The sequence below is a fragment of the Tamandua tetradactyla genome, chromosome 1 (genome assembly GCF_023851605.1).
Source record: "Tamandua tetradactyla isolate mTamTet1 chromosome 1, mTamTet1.pri, whole genome shotgun sequence".
NCBI lineage: Eukaryota > Metazoa > Chordata > Mammalia > Pilosa > Myrmecophagidae > Tamandua > Tamandua tetradactyla.
Window position 1 is genome coordinate 117678471 of NC_135327.1, and position 23781 is coordinate 117702251.

The following is a 23781-nucleotide window of genomic DNA, read 5'->3' on the forward strand; positions in this document are numbered from 1 at the left end:
GGAAGAATAAAGAAAAATGAGAATCTAGTATGTGACAGGCACTGTGTTAGGCTCTTCCATATCAGTACCTTCTTTACATAGTACTGCAGGGTTCCTAGGGGCCCATGATTTAGAGGGTCCCACTCTGGACTTTCAGTCCTTCTTCAGCTGTACCCCTTCCTTCGGACAAAGAATCCCTTTGGGACCATGGGGAGTGCCCAACCTGAGCATAATGCCCCTCTTCTCCACCATATTCAAATACCTAAGTCTCCAGAATTCCCTGCCCAAATAGCCCTAAGTTTGGAGAGCTGTCAGCACTGGCTTATAAACATGGGCCCACCCAAGTAATGGCCAAGGAGCAGCTGTTTTCAGAGCATTTGGACAGAGCTTGGAAGTGAGGACTGGGTTTTCAGCTGGCATGCTTGCCCAGGCCCCATTTAGTGTAGGACAGGTTGGGATGAGATGCAAAAAGAAGGGAGAAGCTGCAGGCCATGGCCGTCTCTTTCCTAAATCTCACATTTAATCCTCATGACAGCTCTATGAGGCAGGTAGTTTTATTTCCACTTCAAATGAGAACATGTTAAGTCAGAAAGAAGGGTTGAGCAGTATTTCCAAATTTACCTAGCTACCAAGTAGTAGAGTCCTCAAAGTTGACGTTTCTGATGCCAATCCTTGGTTCCTCCTATGTGAAAGGTGTTATGTTCCAAACATCTTTCAATTGTAGATTCTTTACAGACTGACAAACTTCTCTTTTATGAGGCAAATACCATTGACAGAGTTAAATGTTTTAATGATCAACACCAATTATTTCAATAAGCCCTTCTTTTTCCACCTGACCCTTAAATGTTGGCATTTCCCATTCTCTGTTCACTATCTTCTCTTTCCTGCCTTCATCTCTCAAGGAAGGACAACCATTAATGGTAATTTGAAAAGGCTAATTTCATATCACAATAAAATTGCATGGAGAATGAAAATTTCTTGTTTTTATATTATAAACATAGAAAGGAATTTGTTTATCACACTGGGTGGGTGTGTGGGTGGGGACGGTTTTAAAAAGATTGAGAAGTTTGCTCCAAGCAATCTCATTTGCAGTCCCTGTAGTAATAGAAAGCTGTATGCTAGCATTTCTTAAACCTGCCTCCAGCTTGGACTGCTCTCCTGAGCACCAGACCTTATTACATCCAACTGCCTATAGAACATCTCCAATTGTGTGCTCCAAAGATGCCTCAAACTCAGCAAGGCTCAGCTGAGTTCATTATCTTCATTGGCTCCCAGCCTGCTCCTATCTCCCTTTCTCAGTGTGGCGCCACCATCAATTGCCACATCCTAGGCTACTTCTTTCCCTCACGTTTTCTTCCTATTACTCACCAATGTCATTCATTCTCCCTCTGTAATGTCCCTCCTAATTAGTCCTTCTCATCCATCACTACCACTACTGCCTTCTGGCCTCAATATACATCACTGAGCTATTTAGGAGCATCAAGCCCCTCACTTGCTGCTATGATCATCATCTTTCTTAAATGCAAATATAATTAGATCTCTTCTCTGGTTGGGAATTATTTGTCTTCCCACTTCCTTGGATAAAGTACATACTCTTCAACATGACACAAAGACCTTCTATAGTCCATCTGTCTTCCACGTTTCCTGCTATGTTGCTCTTTTCGCTAGGTTCTCTGAGTCATAATTCCACTTAACTGCTGCATTGCAATGTGCTTTACATGAATGTTTGTCTTCTACTTGGGATGCTTCCCCCAACTCTGCACCATCTCCAACCTTGTGGACAAACGTGCAGACCACTTCTAAATATGCTACACCAGGCAGGGCATCAATAGATTTATTTCTAAAACTCAGTTAATACAGGCCCTTATGATGAAGGTGATGGTTAGCAGAACAGGGAAGGAATTGTTCAGGAACATGAGGACATTTTGTGGATGAGCCAAAGTGAGGGTATTAGAAAACTGGGGAGGAGAGTCACGAAATTGGGAATTAGTACAGAAAGAGAAAGAAAGGATGAATTCTTGCTGTGGTTCTTGTCTTGATTGCTCAGCAGGTGTGATTTAAATATATCTGACAGCATGCATTGCACCACACCAATGTAGGTAATGCTTGGACTCTATGCTGAGAGCTCTGTATGTTATTCATTTGATTCACACCACAGCCCTAAGATATAAATACTGTAGGTTGCCTAATGCCCAAGCCACACAGCTGGTAAATCCTGGAACTACAGAAGTCTAAGCTATTAAGTTTCATAACTGAAAAGCATTTCAGATATGATATATTATATCCAACTTTTAACTTCTGGACTATTTTATTTTTTGCAGTAGGAGGATTGAATCAAATTACCCAATGCTGATTGCAATAAGATATATTTTTTATGACTTTAATAAAAATTATCATCATCATACAGTAAATATTAATACATTTCCTTTTCTCCCCCTAGAGAGAAGACATTATTAAAATTATTATTGAAATCTGTGGTAAGATTTGACTTTCAAGGAAAAACCATTACTTAAAAGTACTGAACCCACTGTGCTAAAACTGGGTTTGTCAAGATATGTGTATATTTTATAGCCAGTGAGAATGTTGGACGTTCATTTGAAAAGTTAATGGGAGACTGAAAGAAAGGACTATGGGAATACTGATTTAAGAAAAGAAAATCCTCTTCCCCTGCTGATTAAGGAGGGTGAGGGTACTGGCCTCCAGTCTGTGAACATCTGGGCCTTTTGTTAGCACACTGCTCATTTGTATTCAGTGATATTTACCTGAGTTCTGTGATTGGGAAGAAAAACACAGCAAAGGAAATATGATTAAAAGGACCCAACTGGTATTTGAGGCTAACTAGCTAGCAATTGTATCCCAGTTTTTTCCTAAAATCTTTCAGAATTGAATTTTGAGCACTTTTCCTTGAGCTGTACTCTACCCCAAGGGCAGGAGGATGTGGCCTTGTGATCCTTGTGATTTACAGCTTTATCTAAATGCTTCCATAGCTAAAAATAGAGTTCCCAGAGAGAGGGATGAAAGAAAGAAGGTTAGGCAAAACGCAAAAGATTAGTGGAATAATGAAGAGAAGAGAAACTTCACTCTCTAAAGTGGGCAGCACCAGGAATATCATTTCCTTCCAAGCAGAGAATACCAGAAAAGGCTGTCTCCCCAAAGACTTCTGGGCTTTAGGAGTCAGTGTAGGACCCACTTTCTGTGATAACAGACTGGTTTAGACAAGCTTCTGAGTTCTAGAAGCCCTGTGATAAGAACACCTAGCTTCCCAATGATTTCTGTGAAGGGTTATTAAGCAACGTGAGGATATGAATAAACAAATGGAACTCTGACTTATTATTGCCAGCAACTTCTTTGAATGGTAAACTCTAAACAGAAGTTGTTCATTGATCAGAATTCTCCAAAACTGCACCCTCCAAAGGTGTTCTAGTTTGTGTGGACCCTGGCCTCCTTGACAATAAGGGAACCACCATACTCGTCATTGCGGATGAATGGGACGTCAACTAGAGCAGCTAGGGAAAGCTATTTTTGTGAATAGTTAAGAGTTCTAATCCTTCTCCACATTCAAAAATGTCCATCCCTCTACTCCCCCCATTAGCCAAGCAATGAGCAAATCTCCATTTTCATATGAGGATATGGTGAAGACAGAAACATCAGCTTTCAGAGTTAGAGTTAAAACAAATGGTGGAATGATGAAAAGCAAACACAGGATGGTGGCTACCTTTTGAGGAAAGATAGGGGAATGTAATTGGGAGGGCATGCTCCAGGTACCCCAAATTAAAAAAATGTATTTTATTTTTAATCTGAGAAATGGACATGTGGGTATTTCTTTTATCTACTAGAATGTTTTTTATATTTCTGTACTAAATATGAAAATGATTCAAATGTAGAAACCAGAAGGGAAATAGTTGTTAGTTCTTTTCATAGAGGGAGATAATAATCCAGGTCTCAGGTTCATCCTTGTCCCTCTTTCCCCTTCTGTCATCAATATGACACCAATCACTTATACTTTGAATTTCATACCTGCAATGTTTCTATTTCAACATTCACCTTACAGGTTGCGGGCGCAAATGCAAAGAGATTCCAGTGGAGCTTGTGTTCGTGATTGATAGCTCAGAAAGTGTGGGGCTAGAGAACTTCCAGATCATCAAAGATTTTGTGAAAGCTCTCACTGATCGGATTGCTGGGGATCTATCCACAGCCCGCATAGGTATAATCAACTACAGCCATAAGGCAGAGGTGGTATCTGACTTGAAGCTGTTCTCTGGCAAGGACAACTTGAAGCTGGCTGTGGATGACATGCAGTATCTTGGGGAAGGCACCTACACAGGCCTGGCTCTTCAAAAAGCCAACCTCATGTTCCAGGATGCAAGGCCAGGCGTAAAGAAGGTGGCCTTGGTCATCACTGATGGGCAGACAAATGACCAAGATAAACGTTTCCTGGAAGAGGAGGTGAAGAAATCCAGTGACATCAGTGTAGAAACATTTGTGATTGGGGTGGTAAAGAAAAATGACCCCCAAATTGATGTTTTCCGCAAAGAAATAAATCTAATTGCTACTGACCCAGATAGCGAGCACGTCTATGAATTTGATAACTTCTTTGCACTGCAAGGTAAGGCTTTCTGCCTCAGGGGTAGGAATTTACATTGTCCTTCCAAGGCCCACAGCACTGGATTATCCTGGCTAAAAATAGAAATCAAAGGCTCATGTGGCCTGTGCCCAAATTCACATCAAATTGTAGCACATAAACTCCAGAAGGCTCAAAAAATTCTATTTCATCCAGTTTAGAATTAATCTAGTTTGTCATCTCTTGTCTCTGTTCATTCGTTGACAAGTGTTAAATTGGCTTTGGATTTGTTCCACTGCAGTGTCTGTGGTCAAGGATGTGGATGAAGGGAAAGAATAGGATTTAGGGATAAAGCTAAGATTGGGTAATGTTCAGAAAGGTAGAATAAGGGAGGGAACAAGCCAGCTGCAGGGAAAAAATAATCATAGAATCAATATAAATTAAGAACATTTTGAATGAAAAAAAATAAGATGGTACTCTAAAGAAATGAAAAATACCTAGTAACTGGAATTATTTAGAGGACACATTCTATTCTCTGCTTTTATGAAAACAGATAATGAGTACCAGTTGATATCAGGAATTTATCTTAAAGAACAAACTTTTGGATATTCATCATACAGTGCTATGCTAATCTGATGGGCTTCCCTATGCTGCATTTCCCCTTTTACATGAGCTATTATTTACTAATGAGGTGCATCTATGAGTGAATTCTGGTCAGTATCACTTTATGGTGAATCATGTTACTATTCTTTAAAAATTGATAACTCTTTCAGACAGGACCCATGCTGGGCATGCTTGGTAAGCAGGTGAAATTTGTGCTTAATGTAGGTCCAGCCTTCAGTTTGTCTCTATGCTTCCCCCTTCACCCACCTGGGAATGGTACCTGATATGGTTTCCATGGGCCCTTGATGCCTCATGCTACTTCCTGCCTTTCTGGGTACCCCTCCAGCCAGCCATAACGATAGCATTCCAAGCTCAGAACCTTTCCATGTTCTATTTCCCTCTTTCTCTAGAGCTTTCTAGCCTGGAGTCCCATTTCCATAGCACCCTGCTAGGTAACTGGTGGGCTTGTCTGAGATATTCAACCTCATTGGCTGTTAATGTGTTAGAATGGCTGAAAATATTGTACTATTCTGAGACCAGTAACATTCTAATAAATGATAATCTTTGTTATGTTGTTCAGAGAAGTCGGTTCTTGGTTACAGCCAGTGAGGGATATATTTTTGGATTGATGGGCCTTTTGCCATCCATAAAAACCAGAGTTCAAGCCTATTCAACTTGCTATGGGTTAGGAACCCCTTGTATATAATTTACAGTTTGGCACAGTTAAACAAGCACTTAGTGTCATTCTTTGCCTATTTGGATCATCATATATTATTGAGTTAAATACAATCATTTTAATTGACCTCTTAGAAAAGATAAAAATGCTTTGTAACTTAGTTCACCTTGCAGTTGATTTCAAGTGATAGGAATTGTCTGCTCATTTTAGGAGAATGCAGAAAATCTCTTTAAATGGTTTGCAATAATGCTTATTGCTTCTATTGTCTCTTTTCTACTTCTCTTTAAAAAGAAACCCTAAAGGATAAATTGTTTAAAGAAATTTGTGAGGAGGATTTTGATTCCTATTTCCTTCACGTTTTTGGCTCATCTTTGCCTCCATCTGGACTTGGGATGTCAGGAGAAGAACTCAATAAATCCACTTCAGAGCCTGAGAAACAAATTTCTGAGTCAGTAAGTAACTGTCTTGCTTAATTTGAAAGCTTAAAATTGCATGTTCTGTCTCTTTTACATCAAAGGCCATCTTGCTCTGCACTGTGAAGAATCAACTAAGATGTGACTATTTTCTAGGTCCTTGGAGCTAAATGAAATCTTTAGATTTCCAATTCTGAAGTGGCTGTGGGGCCTATTAGCATAAATATGGTATTTTTTAATTTCTAGATTTTATAAGTAATTATTCATTAAATTATGCAAATAATATTTTATATTATATCTCTGCCACTACCAAAGTAATCATATACATTGAAACAGATGAATGCTATACTATTTGATTCCACCCACTTAATGCAGATCCTTTCATACCAGGTCACAACCATCTGTGTGTTCACTCCCCACTTTGTACCCTCTCAAGATTCTTCCAAGTATGCACACCCCAACTTGACTCTCTCCCACACTACACTCTTGTTCATTTATCTTCCACCTCCAGTGCTTGGAGTAGGGCTGGGAAGCAGGCAATACACGCATACACAGGCAGTACACACATGGTGTGAGGGTGGATGCAGAGCTCTCCAACCCATTGTACATGAGAAGAACTACCTCCTGAATGTATCGAGACAAATGTGACTCTCCTCATAGCAAGCTTCGGCAAAATGACCTAGGTCAATCAGGTCATGAACAAATATTAGGTTCTTTTAGGTAAAAATGGGGAGCCTCCCCTAATTACTGGTAAGTGAGTGCTATGGTCTCGACACCACCAAATTACAACTAAAGCAAATCTAAATCAATCTGTAATACATATTTTGACATCCTCTAGCAAAGAGGTACACAGCAGACATACATCTATTCTGTAAGCTTAGCAAAGTTCCTGCCTTATCCTTTTATGAAATCATCATGGACATGAAAGATTCACTATGAGCAAGTGCAACAATACTCTAGCATGCAGATTTAGCTGTCTCAATGGACTCAGGCCTTGAGAAACTTCCAGATCAGCAATTGGACTCAGAACCATTGTGGAATCAAGCTCAAGATGTCATTCCTAAGGGCACAGATTACAGGACTCACTACATTTTTTACCCTATTCTAAAATGGGCAGAAAGTCTATGATATTTCTATCTTATTAAGTTCTGACCAGCTCTGAAATTGGTACTTCCTATTAGGGTAACGGACTGCCTTTGTTGTAGATTGAAATTAACACACTCATTTATACCACATGCTCTATGTCAAGGTCAGCAAACTCTTTCTGTGAGGGGCCATGTAGTAAATATTTTCTGCCTTGGGGGCCATTAAATCTCAGTTGCAACTACCACCATTGTCTTTGAAACACAAAAGCAGCCATAAACTGTACTTGAATGAGTGTGACTGCAGTTGATAAAACTGTCTTTACAGAAACAGGTGGAGCCTCAGATTTAGCCTGCAGGGGTTTGCTGATCCTATAGCAAATGTATACCTTTTGTTTCTTCCTGAGCATGGAATGCTACTGGGACCTTGCCTTGCTTGTATGACTTATCATTCTGGCCCTTCCCTAGTCAATCCCTGCCCTTTCTAAAACCTTCCTAAAAAGCAAGTAGTGCTTAAACTCTTCTCATAATCATTGAATCACATTTTATCTGTGTTAATACCAATGAATTCCAACAATATTTGTTGATCATTTACTGCTGGGCTAAGTGGAGGCTCTTAAGACACAGTTCCTACCCTAGGAAAGCCCACAGTCTTCAGAGAGATGGATAAATACAGGATGTTTTAGGAACTCTAGCAGAGCTGTGGACATGTAAACCAAAAGATGATACAATTGATTACAAGCCAGAGTAATAGAGTACTTCACAAGGAGGTGCACTGAGCTGAGTTTTAAGAATAAGGAAGATTTTTTTTAAGGGAACAGTACAGGGAAGGATATTTCCAGCAGATAGAACATGTGCATAAAGAGGAATTCCAAAGCAGCATGGTATTTCAAGTAACTAGGGCAGGTTCAGTCTAACTGTATAGCCTAGGGTGTGTGTGGCAGAATGGTGAGAATTAAAGCTGGACAGGTAATTTAATGACCAATGATAAATAACTTCATGTGTCAAGCTAAGGAGCTTGAACTTCATCCATAGGCAGGCAGCCAGGAAATAGCAGAGGGTTTTTTAAAGCCGGGGCCATATTTGGTTCATGGGTTACATTTGGCTCGTGGCCATTTGGTCCATGGTTAAGAATAACTCTGTCTGCAGTATGAAAGATTTAGTAGGAGGAAGAAGGGATATTGGAAGTTGGGAAATATCATCAGGGGAGAGCTAATGAGGTCCTAAGGCAGACGCACATATTGGAAAACCATTTGTAGGGTAGAATTAATAGGATTTAGTGGTTGAATGGGTTGTAAGTTAGAGAAAGAGGTCTTGGGATGACTACTGAATTTCTATTGTCTAGGTGGGTGGATTGAAACAGCATATATTGAGATCAAGAAGATAGGCAGCAGGTCAGATTTTATTGGAAGGATAATAATGAGTTTAGTTCATACCATGTAAAGTGGTAGAGGCATCTGAAGGATATCCAAGATAAATGTGATGATTAATTTCATGTGTCAACTTTTTCCAGGTTATGGTGTCCAGTTGTTTGGACAAAACTGGCCTGGATATTGCTGTAGAGGTATTTTGTAGATGGGATTACTATCTAATCAGTCAACTTTAAATAAAGGAGATTACCACTGGTAATGTGGGTGGGCTCATCCAATCAATTGGATCAAAGAACTGAGAGTTCCAGAGAGAAGAAATTCTGTCTGAAGACTTCAGTATCACTCTTACCAGAACTTCCAGCCTACTGTCCTGCTCTGTTGTACAGATCTCAGATTTCTCTCTCTTTCTCTTTCTCTCTCTCTCTACACACACACACACACACACACACACACACATACATACATATGCATATATATATCCTGTTAGTTCTAATGCTCTGGAGAACCCTTACTGATGTGGCTAATGTAACAGAAAAAGAACAGCAAGACCATATGCCTTGGGTACCAGTAACCATCACCCAGGAGGTTTGATGGCCCTGAGACACAAGAGTTATTAATAGGTTATGACAGATGACACTCTAGTAGCTAAGGAGGGGAGGGTGCAAAAAGAGTGTGTCCAAAATAGTTTGGATTTGGAACACCAGGAACCATGTAGGAAAGTTGAACTTCAGCTAGTCCTTTCTGGGGAACCTCTGAAAGAGATAGTGGTAGCTTACGATAAACTGTTGAATAGCCCTTCTTGTGTGTAGATCTTCTCACCTTGGCTTTCATTGCAAAATCACTAAAACAAGACTGAAATTTTAAACAAGGTTTGTGTCTAGTAGATTTTTAGACTGAAAAAAAATCATGTAAGCATTTATATTCACATTTATATCTGTCATATGTATATATAATATGTATATATATACACTATATAAACATTAAAAAATTTGAGAATCTATGTATGCACATCCACCTTTATCTAATACAGTATCCAAACATCTGAAATAAAGTAAGTCCATGAAATCCTTCAGATTCTCAGATGGTTCCTGTGCTGGTTTGAAAGGAGTGTGTACCCTAGAAAAGCCATATTTTAATCCTAATCCATCTTGTGGAGGCAGCAGTTCCTTTTAATCCCTATTCAGCACCGTCAGTTGGAAACTTGATTGGATTATCTCCACAGAGATGTGACCGCCCAACTGTGGGTATTAACCTTTGATTAGAGGGTGATGTGACTCCACCCATTCCAAGTAAGTCTTGATTAGTTTGCTGGAATCCTTTAAAAGAGTAAAGATTTTGGAAAAAGCTTCAGAGCCATGAGAACCCACACAGCCAGGGACCTTTGGTGATGAAAAAGAAAAATGCCCATAGGGGAGCTTCATGAAACCAGAAGCCTATATAGAAAGCCAGTGGATGTCACCATGTTCGCCATATGCCTTTTCAGCTGAAAGAGAAACCTTGAACTTCATCGGCCTTTCTTGAGTGAAGGTAACCTCTTGTTGGTGCCTTAATTTGGACATTTTCACAGCCTTATAACTGTAAACTGGCACTTAATACATTCCCCTTTTTAAAAGCCGTTCTGTTTCTGGTATATCTCATTCTCAGCAGCTTGCTAACTAGAACAGTTTCCAATCATACTCTAGACAATACTGTGAAAAAAGTAAGCAATAGTCTCAGAGGTTCAATTTTCCCTTTTTGTGTCTCTGTTTCCTTTCTCTGTTGTCCGTTCTATCACCCCCTGAAGATACCTAGTTCTGCTCTTTCTCCTTCTGTTCTTTCTAGAAAGATCTTTGTCAGAGAAAAACCTGATATTGGCTATGTTGTGAAATCTAAGTCAGTAGGTTTCCATCTCCACAGAGGATGTGTGTTTTAAGAATGACATCTAATTTTGTAATGAAACTTGATCCTGATTCAAACGTACTCAAAACACCTCAGAACAGAAGTTCCTAGTTAGTTGGACATTTAAACAGCAAGTGTATCTCCTAGGTTCTACTAAATTCATAACATTTAGTCATCCCCCTTTCTCTGTTGCTTTTACAAGCCATTCTAGGGATGCTAAAAATATACAACCATTTTATGCTGTTCTGCTGAAATCTATGATAATTTATACTTTCTTCTGGAGTTTATTGTGTTTTACCTTGCTAATAATTATTTATATATGTGCCTTAAATCACCTACGGATTTAGATTTCTTGAGGAAATGAGGACATAATCTATGTTTAATTAAATTTTGTGATCCACTGATGACCTAAAATAGTGCTTTGTCTTGTACACAGTTGAAGCTTAATAAATACTTATTGATAGAATGAATGATATATCGACTTTTGGGCTAAATAAGAAATATGAAGATTTTCTTCAATGAAATGCATTAATTATACTGTTATAAAAATGCGTGTGTAAAAAGATTCTTATCTTTTATGGGACTAATAATGTTGATACTTCACGTTCCTTTATTCTTTCTGGATTTGGCCAGATGAGTTAAGATTTCCAGGATGTAAGTGGGAGCAAGGCAATGAAATCAATTAAGCATCATTTAAACAGACCAGCTGGTTATAAGCAATAATGGTCCATTAAGCAAATAAACATATTAATTTCCTGCATGAAGTAAATTTGTCATTCTAAATAGATTAATAAAGTAATGTCAATGCATAAGGTATTTTCTCACTGGAGCTGGTTTCTTATAACAATAGTCTAAATTTCTTTTCCTTTCTAGAGTTTAAAGGAAAGAAGAGCTATCTATATTTAAAAGAGCTTTTTTTTTTGTACTGTGAAAAATAATTTCCTAACTGGAAGTAACTTAGAAAAGCAGCAGTGGAGGAAATATCTTCCTCTCTGTAGAAAGGAGGCTGTGGAATTTCTGTGCAGAGTGATTCCACAGCAATCTAGTGACTGAGATAGTTCAGGTAGTGTGGGATGAGCCCCTTTGTGAAATTCTTGCAATCAGAGGGTGTACATAAGGGGAGGAGACATAGCAGAGGGAAAAGTGAGAGGTACGAGTCTCCTCCTTTCACCTGATGTCATCAGGGTATAGTCCAATTACCCTTAAATCTAGGACACAGGCTCCTTGTTTCCCTAAAGGAAATGTATATTCTGTTCCAATGTAAATTACAAGAAATTAACACAGTAGACTGAATTTGCTGGTTTCCCTAACCTCTCTTTGTCTCTTCTTTCTTTTGGTGAGAACATACCCAAGGTCCCCATCCCGTTTGCCATATTTTTCTATTCCCATCATTGTCACACAGCTGCTCAAACATCTCCATCTACATTTTCACTCTTAACATCTCTCCCATCCCTTACTCTCCTTTCCCTGTAATCCTTACTCACTGTTACCCAGTTCTAGTTTGCTAGCTGCCAGAATGCAATATACCAGAAATGGAATGGCTTTTCAAAGGGGGAATTTAATATGTTGCTAGTTTACAGTTCTACGGCTGAGAAAATGTCCCAATTAAAACAAGTCTATAGAAATGTCCAATCTAAGGCATCCAGGGAAAGATACCTCGGTTCAAGAAGGCTGATGAAGTTCAGAGTTTCTCTCTCAAGTGAGAAGGCACATGGCGAACACAGTCAGGGCTTCTCTCTCAGCTGGCAGGACACATGGCGTCATCTGCTAGCTTTCTCTTCTGGCTTCTGGTTTCATGGGGCTCCCTGGGAGACGTTTTCCTTCTTCATCTCCAAAGGTCACTGGCTCGTGGACTCTCTGCTTCGTGGTGCTGCAGCATTCTCTGCTCTCTCCAAATCTCCATTCTCCAAAATGTTTCCTCTTTTACAGGGCTCCAATAAACCAATCAAGACCCACCCAAATGGGTGGAGACATGTCATCACCTAATCCAGTTTAACAACCACTCTTGACTAAATCACATCATCTAGGAAGATGATCTAATTACAGTTTCAAACATACAGTATTGAATAGGGATTATTCTACCTTTATGAAATGGGATTTTGATTAAAACATGGATTTTGTAGGGGGCATACTTCTTTTCAAACCAGCACATACCCCATCTCCAGAAACATCTAAAGCCCCCTTGGGAACTAGGACTCCACTAGCAACTTTTTTCTTTTCAAGAATTGGACCCCTAGGCAGATGACTTAGTTTCCTAGATGCTAAAACAAATATACAATGTGTTAGCTTAACAACAGGAATTTGTTGACTAGGCCCAAGATTTCAGGCTAAAAGATTTCCTTCTTCCCTGGGTTGGTAGCAACCCTTGGGGTCCTTGGCTTTTCTATCACATGGATGTTTCCTCCTTTTTCTTCCAGGTTCTTTTAACTTCCAGCATCTTCTGCTAGCTTTCTCTCACTATTACTGAATTTCTTCTGCTTATAAAGGACTCCAGTAATCCTGATTAAAATCCACCCTCATTCAGTTAGGCCACACTTTAACATCTTTAAGAAATACTATTTGCAGTGGGTTCATTCCCACAGAAATGGATTAAGAACGTGTTTTTCTAGGGTACATAATTCAAGTTCAGACTTGATACCAGTAATGAGTGTGTCCCTTCATCCAAACATATGGCCCTGGGCTCCACCCTCAACTCTGATGTGAGTTTTCTAGTCCTCCTCCTATACTCTTGGATCTGTTCTCTTCTGCCTCCTCCAAAATCAGCACTTTACTCCAGTGATATTCCTTTTCCTTCCAATTCTTCAGACTTCTTCTCTGTGGTCAGTAAATATGCTTCAGACTCTCACATTTAAAAAATCCTCCTAACCTCTCCTGATTCACATTCCCTCTTGCCACTATCCTGTCTCTTTCTTTTTTAACTAATTAATTCATAAGACCAGTTTCTGCTCCCTCCTTCATTCCTCTTTCTCTGTCTCTTTCTCTCTCTGCTTCCTTACTTTCATTTGAGAAATCTCTTGAAGTTAGGCGAATGCCTCCAACATACCAGAGACACTGCTGGGAAGTTCAACAGCGTCCTCCTAATTGCCAAACCCTTAATAGGCAAATTTTCACTTGATTTCTCTTTCGCAAATAACATCAGGGCCAGTCCTATTATAAAACGCTTTCCTTGATTTTAAGAGTCTGCCTTCTTCTTGTTCTCTTCTCACCCTTTGAACATTCTTTTTCAGTCACTTTCATAGTATTTCATTCTCTGCCTACCCCTTACATTTTAAACCATGATTTTTCCAAGAACCTTCAGTCTGTGCTTCTCTTCTTGTTTCTACATTCTGTTTCTGAGTTCCAATGCCACATATGCCGTAGTTCTCAAAGCTGACTCCCCAGACTCAACTTTTCTCTTGAGGCCCATATTTACAATTGTGATTGCCTATGCACATCTTATTCTGAATGGCCCACAGGTGCTAAACATAGAATATGTTGACAAACCTGTTCCTCTAGATTTCCTGACTAGGGGTATAGCCCTACCAACTAGCCTGAGCAGGACCTCAGGATGCCTCTGACACCGCTTTTACCTTACCTTCCATCCACACTCACTGGGGACTGTCTTCATTGGTCTGTTCTTAACATCCCTTTACTAGCCCATCAACTCCTTTCTCCTCATCCATACCTCTGTTGTCTTAGATCAGGGTCTCATGATTTCCTATTTATATTAATAATATTATCTAAAAACTCATATCCCCTCTCTTCTTTCCACATCCTCTTCACTTTGTTTTCTGCTGATAGTGTCATTTTAATTTTTGTTAATCTTTTAGAAATAACATCATTGGATTTTTTTCCTTTAAACAAAATTTCATTTTGGCAGAATTTTCTTAAAAATCGGTCTATAATATTATAGCACATATTTTTATTTGGTGCTAAGCCTCCATGGCAGTAGAGTGGAAAAAATAACAAATATTTCAATGCAGCCATATTTTCTTCAAGGTCTTATATAAATAAAAGTTTCTAGGTAGTTCAATCAAGCATTGGCTTTAAGTGCCTGAGAGCTGAGCGCTATGGGTGTCATACAGGTGTTATCACTGAAAAGAGCCAGTCAGGGAAGGCTCCTGAGCAGCCAGACACCTGAAAAGCACTGGCTGTGGAGCCAGCTGGCAATAGCAGAATGCCTATAGCCACCTGAGAGAAATTTTTGCCAGCGCTACTGGAAAAATCCTTACTCTTAACACATGGGCTAATGCTGATGCTCATTAGCATTCATCTGAGCAAAGATGGGCTCAGATTTGAAGAGCTTGCCTGCAATAGGTACACAATTCTGGGTAATAAATTACATGTGGCTAAAGGGAGAAACTTTAGATTGAATGTATTATAGAATAAAAATTAAAAGATAAAACATAGGACTGTAAAGCACAGCGAACCCTATTGTAGACAATGAACTATATTTAATAGTACAAGTATGAGAAGATCTTCCGTGAATTATAACAAATGTACAATACATCGTGATAATAATATGGGCAAAAATTTACCTAATGTAAATAATGGATGACAGATAGAACTATATTAAAAATCTTTCATCGAGGCAACGGTGGTGGCTCAGTGGTAGAGTTCTTGCCTGCCATGCCAGAGACCCGGGTTCGGTTCCTGGTGCCTGCCTATGTAAAATAATAAAAATAACAAAATTAAAAAAAAAAACTTTTATCGATTATAACAAAGGTAACCACTGTTAAAAAAATAGTACAATTATTTAAAAAGTGCTATCATCAAATGTAACAAATGTTCCACACCCATACAAGGTGTTGGTGGTGGGCTGGTATACAGGAATCCTATAATTTATGCATGTTATGCATGATGGTTTTGTAAATTCACAACTTTTCTAGGAAAAAAAAAGATTAATGAAATTTGTGGTTGCTTTCCCTCCTTAAACCTGTGATTACAAAAAGAATGAAGATAAAATCCTCCCAACTTCACATCTTTCCCACCTGCTTGTGTATCTCTCTGGAAGGCCCAGCCTGGAAATAGCCATTCCTGAAAGTGGGACTGTGTGTAGATGTATGTATATATGCCTACATCCACATGAAGCTGTGGGAAAATCCACAGACTAGGTGTTAAGCAGTGCATGACACAGAGGATGGACCTCATTTCCTGTAATGTGGGGAGTCCATTTATAAAAGGGAAACTTTGATTTTAAATAACTAATATTTGAGGGTTGGGTAGAAGCAGATTTTCTGAATTTTCCTTTAAATGTTCCCAAAAGCAAACCAGCTTTTTTGACTTGACTTCATCAGAAACAAAAATGTGAATTTTTTTTGTGTGCAGTTCACTGTCTCCAGAGTTCAGGTTGAAAAGAATGAGCCTCCAGAACCTACCTGGGCTGGCGGCTTGGCCACCCCTCACTTGCCTGATGCTGCCACCACCCCAAGGCCATTGTTCAGCCCTGCTGAACGGGGCGCAGAGCGTCTGGAAACCAGAACTCCAAGTCCCGGTTTGATTTTACAGCCAGAAAAGCTGGTGCATAAAGGTAAGAGATATCTGCCATTCAGCCGCTGCATCTACAGTATGAGGAAGGCAGATGAGATGGTCTCTATAATTTCACCTAGAAAGACAGTGTTACCAGTCTAAACAGGGAGGACCAAACATGTTTTTCACTGGATTAAATAGAAAGTTTGAAAACTGGCTGCTTATGGAACAAATTTGGTGTATAAAAATTTTTAGGCTATTATATCAATACTATTATTATTTTCATCTGAATTCCTTTGGAAAGGATTGTGCTCTCCTGTTTTTCCATAGTCCCTGTCATTTTTTGGATGGCCTTTGTCACACATTTGGATATTTGAGTTTTTGATCCCTGGATTGCAGAAGAAAGAGAAAGAAATTAAAGAGCTAGATTCTGATTCAGCAACATATTTTCTATGGATTTAATATCTGTAGAGAATTAATCATTATTTGCATTTTTTTCCTTCTATGCAAAAGAGACCATGGCCTTGCCTAAAGAAGCTTAGATTAAGTTGAAAACAAGTTAAGCAATGTGCATTATTTTTTGCTTTTAAGCGTGGAGGAGGTGACTCCTTTCCATTTTGTCTAAGGAGTCTTCATAGGAGAGAGAAAGTAAATGAATTGAACATACTTCAAATCTGGGGAAATGATTATAGGAGAAAGAGAGAAGGCTGTTCTTTCTCTCTCTCCCTCTCTGCTATTGAAAAATGAAGCTGAGTACATCACATCACTGAGTACATATGATGGTAGTGGCACTTTCTATGAACAAACTTGGAAGAAATGTGTACAGAAGGTAAAATCATTTTCACTGCAATTAGTTTGATTTTTAAATCAAATCCAAAGTAGAGAGAAGTCATATCTTTCTTTCCCTTCTCAACTCATCTCTACATAAAAATTAGTCAGTGGATGCTCACAGTGTTATATTTTCAGGGGAAACTGCATTTTAAATGGGGTTTCATTAAGATAAAAAAAACCTTAATATTTTTAAAGGAATTAATATCTAATGGTGGAATTTCAGATGGTAGGGGAAATATTTTGGGTATTCGGAAACTTTCTTTCATTAACTTAGTACCATATTTTGTTAGTTGGTCTGTTATTGTGCATGGAGAAGAGTTGATTTATGTAAGAATCTTCATGAAGCTTTTACTCTTAATTTCTTCAGTAAAAGAAAAATCTATAACACATGATCCTTTTCTTCCCCTAGATCCTAGATGCATAGATGTCCTAAAGCCTGGAAACTGTAGCAAATATGTGGTTCGATGGTATTATGACCAACAGGTCAACTCTTGCGCCCGATTTTGGTTCAGTGGCTGTAATGGCTCAGGCAATAGATTCTATAGTGAGAAGGAGTGTCAAGAAGCCTGTGTTCAAGAATGAGTAAGTACTTGAACCTTTATATACCTTGGTCTCTATCAACAAGCCTAGAAAGAATCTCTGTAATTTCAACACATTTACCCAATACAAAGTATACAGTTTATAAACAAATACATCCATACATTAACCCCAGGATGAAGGTATTATTAGCGTTTTTTCCAGAAGAGGAGGCTCTGGGAAATTTAGTAATTTATCCCTTAGTTGGGTAACTTATCACCCAACTAATAAGTTGAGGATTTGGACTCAAGGCTGTGTAATTTCAATCTACATTACTACTTGCGATGTGGTTCTGATTTGTGCTAATTCCTATTCCACATATTATGTAGCATTAACTCCTCCCCCATCACCTAGGGAATAAGGTAGGTGGCAGGAAGGAGTTTGGTTTGGAAATTAAATGTGATAGTAAAATGTTTATACAAGGGAGGTGAAGGGATAAGAGAGATATTGTGCTTAGGGAACCCCAGCAAGAGGCAGTAAGGTTCTGAGAGATGAGTGGTGCTGGGAAGGGGTTGGATGTGATAGAGGCCACTAAATTTTTGCCTCAATTGCCCTGAAAGTAAGAATAGAAACCAATGTGAATTAGACTTAGTTGACTCAAAGTTATTACCAACTGGCACTCCCCTCTCCTCCAATATGTTTAGTAAAAAAGCCTTTATTATATGTTTAAACCATGTATATATATACATACATACACACACACACATATATATATTTATTTACTTTATTTATTGCATGGTCAGGCACTAGAAATCAAATAAACTATATATATATATTTTAGAATAAAAATTATAATTTTAACAGTTTTTACACCTTTCCTTTAAAATATTAAGTGGAATTTTCAATCTTATGTGGGTGGAATAAGAAGGCACCGGCTTGAAGAACCACTGAAGCTGCATCCACTTTTGAACAGGTTATTCTAGAGATAGAGCTCATACTGAAAAATGAGCTACCAAACAGAAATATGACCCAGTAGCATAATTGACAATTGGTTTTGTCATTTTATAATAATGTTACAACATCCAACCTGGGAGGGCCATTAGTTCTGAGCTGTGCTCAGAGAGCATCTGTATACATCTCCTTCTTTCTCCTTCTTCCAGGCCCGTGGCTCTCTTCAGGTTCAGCAATGCATAAGAGCCCCCAAGGAAGAAGAATATGAGAAAGCAACCAAATTAGCAATAATATCACAATTTTATGTGGTGGAATTAAAATTTTATTATTTAATATTTGATACAACAAAAGAATCTATTCAACATACTTGTAAGTTAAAGAAACATCATAATAAAATGAACACCAGTGAACATATCACATGACGTATGAACCAAACACTAATTCTGTTGATCCTGCATGCCCCTCCACCTTCCCAGCCCCCTGCTCTGTGCCTGGAGTATCCCATCTTGAAGTTTGTGTTTACCATTTCAGTTGGCTATTATTTTTATATGTGATTTTCCATGCAAAACTTCCTATATCTATATGAAATAATATATTTATAGTCTTGCTTATTTTAGAACTTCATAAAAATGGTTTCCTGCTCTAGCCTTCTCCAGTTTTCTATTTTCATTCAACATTATAATTCATCCACATGTTTCACCACTTATAAATATATTCCTAAATAATTGTTATTTAGGGTTGTTTGGAGCTTTAGAAAATTTGTGTCATAATATGTAATTATCTGCAACTTGCTATATAAATACATTGTAATTCATGCACGTTCATTTATTTTCACTGTTGTATAATATTTGTGTGAATATACCATAAAATATTTAACCATTGCCTTGTCTGCAATCATTTGAAATGGTTATAATTAATTCTTTTGCTATCCTATCAATGTTGCTATGAATGCTTTTGTGCATGTCTGTGAGTATATGTCAGCGTTTTTCTAGGGTTTATACCTAAAAGTGGAATTGCTGGGTTGCAAGGCATATGAACATTCAATAAGACTCTATAATGCCAATTTTTTTTTGCAAAGTGTTTGAGTGAATTTATTACGTACTCCCACCAGTTGTGTTATGAGTTCCTATTACTTGATATTCTGGCTAACATTTAGTTTTGTCAGACTTCTTAATTTTGCTAATATAGTGGGTCTAAGATGCTCTTTTTGTTTTTATTTGCTTTTCTCTGTGACATCTTTTCATATTTATTCATTTGTCCTTCCTCTGTGAAATGCTATTCATAATTGAGGAAGATTTTTCTATTGGATTGTTTGTCTTTTTATTATATTCTGCATATTCAGAGTTCCTTGTATATTCTTGAATCTGCTTCTTGCCTGTCATATGTGTTGCTAATTTCTTTTATGGCTTGTCTTTTATTTTTCTCATTTTTTTTTCCTTTTAATGAATAGAGGTTCTCAACCTAATGCAAATTTACCCATCTTTGTGTATGCGCGTCTAAGATTTTTCAGTCCTTGTTTACGCTGCTCAGTCTCTCAAACCATTTTTTCTGGTGTGAGAAACTAAAGACAAAAACTGTTCTGGTGCTGGCCTTACCTCTCTAGATTTTCATCTTCACACAGATGGTAATTCCATAAATTTCTTTTAGCTCTCTGGTGATTTCTAGGTGATGCTTATATTGTGCCATCTTCTTTAGTTGTGATCAGCAGAAAAATGGCCTTAGTTTCTTAATTTGGCCATTACCAAATTTTTGTTATTATTGTTGTGGGATGGAGGGCTTTGGGTATTTTCTTATTTCCTGGAAACCCATGAGGTATTAAAAAATATTTATTAGTCAGCACATGGTGGTTGGGAATTAGAAAGACCCTTCAGAATATCCAGCCTGCTATTTTGCCAGAAGCAGAAGTACATCCCTTTTTCAGGCTATTCACAACTTTGCCCCCACAGAAAATCGATATGCAATAATATTGTAATGTGGACTTGGAGATCTGTCACTTTGTCTGGAACATCATTATTTTTCTTCTCTGACTCACCAATTCCTAACACTCTAAGAACAGCTTTCAGGCTTCTTCCTCTGTGCCGCCCTCAAAGTCTCAATAATTGGGCTATGCCCTATGGCTGCCCCAAATGCTTGGTTTATGCCTCCATTCTACACTGACCACCTCTGAGCAAATTTGCACTTAATGGAGGGTATCTAAATTAGTTTCATACTGTTGTGATAATAAATTACTACAAATTTGGTGGCTTAAACAATACAAATGTATTACCATACGGTTCTGTAGCCAGAAGTCCAGTTGGGTCTCACTGGGCTAAGATCAAGGTATTCCAGGGCTGTGTTTCCTTCTGGAGGCTCTAGAGGAGACTCTGTTGTCTTGCCTTTCCAGCTTCTAAAGGCTGCCCTCATTCCTCTGCAGATGGCCCCTTTCCTCTGTCTTCAAAGATAGCCATGGCAGGTTGAGTCCTTCTCATGCTGCCATCCCTGATTCTCGGACTACAAACCAGAAAGAGTCTCAGCTTTTAAGGATGCATGTGATTAGATTGGGCCCACCTGGGTTACTCCCTCTCATTTCAAGGTCCTTAACCTTAATAGCACCTGCCAAGTCTCCACAGCAGGTAATGTATATCCAGGTTCTAGGAATTAGGAGGGGGACGTCTTTGGGGAGCCATTATTCTGTCTCCACAGCATCTGTATTCATGCCTTCTTTATCTCTGTCTCCCTAGTTCCTTGCACTTATAAAGAACTCAATAAATTAAAAAAAAATAAATTTCACCCATTTTATAGAAGTCATTGAAGAAATAATTATTGGCAAGAGAAAAATAGAAAAAAAAATTAGAAAAAAATTCTACCAGTTTGGAGAAGAATAAGAGTAGGGGAGAATAGTATATCAATGAATGAAAAATTATTATCCTCCCAAACACTTAGAGATTCAGGACCCCCTTCCCCACCCTATGGTTAGCCATGGTGTGTAGGTAGCTAAGGGGTCAAAAATACTGAACTGAACAATTGAACAGTTAATTCTGGAAGAGCGAATGATAATTTATATTTTTATTTTAAGCTAGTTAAGAAACTGATAGAAATGGGAGAGGGGTATGACATTTTGTTTCTCCATTCTTAGAATGAGGGGGAAAAACCAGAATATGCACACAATGTGCTGAAACAAGAATATGTATCTAAAGAAGTCTCCATTTTAGCTCTGTGCCTGCATGAACTGGGTACATCTGTCACCATGACAGCGACTGCTGAGCTCCCCGGGTCTTGGACTGAAAATACACTGGAATATTTTCTGAGAAATAACCAGATTATAACAGAAGATTGGGCTGGAATCATCTGGTATCATGCAGCTAACCACAAGACACAAATGAATGAAGCACTGAAAAGTGCTGCTCACATGATAGAGGCCAATGTCCTTCTTCCCAGTAATGGATCAGAACATCGCGAACCAATCATGGCCCAGACTCCCGAAGCCGACAGTGATAATACTCTGCAGGAGTGGCTGGCTGAAGTTATGAAAAGCAGTAAAGGCATCAAGCTAGATTTCAAGAGTCTGGCAGCTGTAGAACCATCCATGGTGCTCTTAGAAAATGTGAAGAGGCATCTGCAGTGCCCAGTAAGGATTAATGCTGATATTCTTCCTAATCCAAATGGAAAGAACAGAGTAGTGGAAGCAAAACCATTTGTAGACACTGTGACATCCTTCTTTCCAGATGTGATGTTTTCCCTGGGATCGACAACAGGTTGGCATCATCAGAAAGTCAATGAAGATTACAGTTGGACAATGGTGAAAGATCTAATATTTATGCAGTGAACTAAATCAGCCTGTAACATTTCCTGTCAGAGCAGCATTGTTCAGGCAGTCTTGTTTGCAGTTACTTTGGCTGTTAAAGAAATCAAACAGGTGCAGCCTGACTATTTAGACTGGAAAAAAATGATAACTGTTCCATTGAAGATTGACTTTGCATGAGAGACCATTTTGACAAAAAAAGTTTTCTATGACATCATGGAACCACAAAACCATGAATTTACACAAGCCACTGGAATTAAAATTAAATTCTAAGAAGAAAATTCTTCTAAATTATTTCATACATTTTGGTTTCATAAGCCTTCTTTGCCTTGTTCTGAATCAAATGTCATATAAATTATGATTACTGATTTAGGTCCCGTTCATCCAATCAAAAACAATTATTGAGTGTTTAGTCTAAAACACTCAATAGGCATTTGTTCTTAGACTACTGCACTTGCCTAAAAGATTTGGAAAGGAAAATGATGCTCTGAAACCCTTTATAAAACTAATTTTGATATACTGAAAATGACTCAAAGAATCCACTTCGGTCATAACACAAGTATACGCCACATTTTGTTGGGACTTGTGTGACAGGTTTCATAAAAATAGGGCACCCTCTTCCCTTTCTCCTGGAAATGTTAGAGATAAGAGTAAGAGGGCTTAAAAATATTTTTAACTTTCGCTGGAATGAGAAGTTTTCACATACCAAGATCAAATCATTTTACTGAAAACAGTATAGGTTAAATTAGATGGATCTAGAATTTCCATATTTGGGGGAAGCATACTGGAAACTATATATTTATTTATTTATTTTTGGTATTCTTTGTTTCTATCATAGTATCTTATCTGTAGTGAACAAAATACTATCTAAGAGCAGACTTTATAATACATTATTTGTTTAACAAGTTTCTTAGTCCAGGCCCTTGTTCTTATGCTAGAATTTTATGACTTCATGATTTCATTCCTCACACCCTACCAGAGATACTCTGAGTATTTCTGCTAAAGAAAACTTCTTAAACACCTTATTCTTTATGGCAAATCAAAACCTCCATGGATGTCTTGAGTTCAATTTTATCGATTTTTCCTCCCTCAGGACTCTTTATAATGTAGTTCTACCCTAAAAGTCAACTCAATGGACTATAGATCTTACTTAACCATCAACTTTAACTACTGAATATTTCTTACTAATTGTGTCAAGCATGTTATGTCTCCTCAGCTAGATTATAAACTCCTTCATGAAAATGGGCCATACTTCATAAATATCCTTCACAGTCCCTGGTATGGTCCTAAACAAGGCCTTCAGAAAAACATGTTTCTTCTTTGATTTATTGAAAAAGAAATTTACCATTAAATGTTCTGACATGTAATTTGTATTGTACTCAACTATTTTCTCCCAGAATATAAAGTAGCTCTATGTAGAGAAAAGAGATTTCAAACAGAGTTGAGAGACCATTCTGGAAGTTACTCTTATACAAGTCAGAATTCCCTTCTAGCTTCACTTCTATTCCTACTAGTTGTAGATTTTGGGAGATATTTAACCTCATTGAGCCTTGGTTTCCTCATCTGGAGAACTGGAAAAATGAGGATTTCCTTGTAGCACTGTTGTGAGGATTAAGTAAGATTGATGTGATAGAGGCTCATGTGCCCATCAGTTATAAGCTTAAGTGTTTAACAGATAAAGTTAGTTCCCCT

The 23781-nt window shown here is 38.2% G+C and overlaps 1 protein-coding gene and 1 pseudogene across 1 annotated transcript in view; both read left to right on the forward strand.

Moving 5' to 3' along the window:
• COL28A1 (collagen type XXVIII alpha 1 chain) overlaps positions 1-19165 on the forward strand; it is a 201584-nt gene extending 182419 nt beyond the window's left edge. Inside the window, exons 31-36 of the mRNA XM_077123093.1 lie at positions 2420-2456; positions 4031-4585; positions 6111-6271; positions 15870-16071; positions 17251-17423; positions 18518-19165. Coding sequence (XP_076979208.1) covers positions 2420-2456; positions 4031-4585; positions 6111-6271; positions 15870-16071; positions 17251-17423 — 1128 coding nt within the window. The 3' untranslated portion in view covers positions 18518-19165. The remainder of the gene's footprint in view (positions 1-2419; positions 2457-4030; positions 4586-6110; positions 6272-15869; positions 16072-17250; positions 17424-18517) is intronic.
• A 2271-nt stretch (positions 19166-21436) lies between these two features.
• Positions 21437-22362, forward strand: LOC143681251 (protein FAM151B pseudogene; annotated as a pseudogene).
• The last annotated feature ends 1419 nt before the right edge of the window (positions 22363-23781 follow it).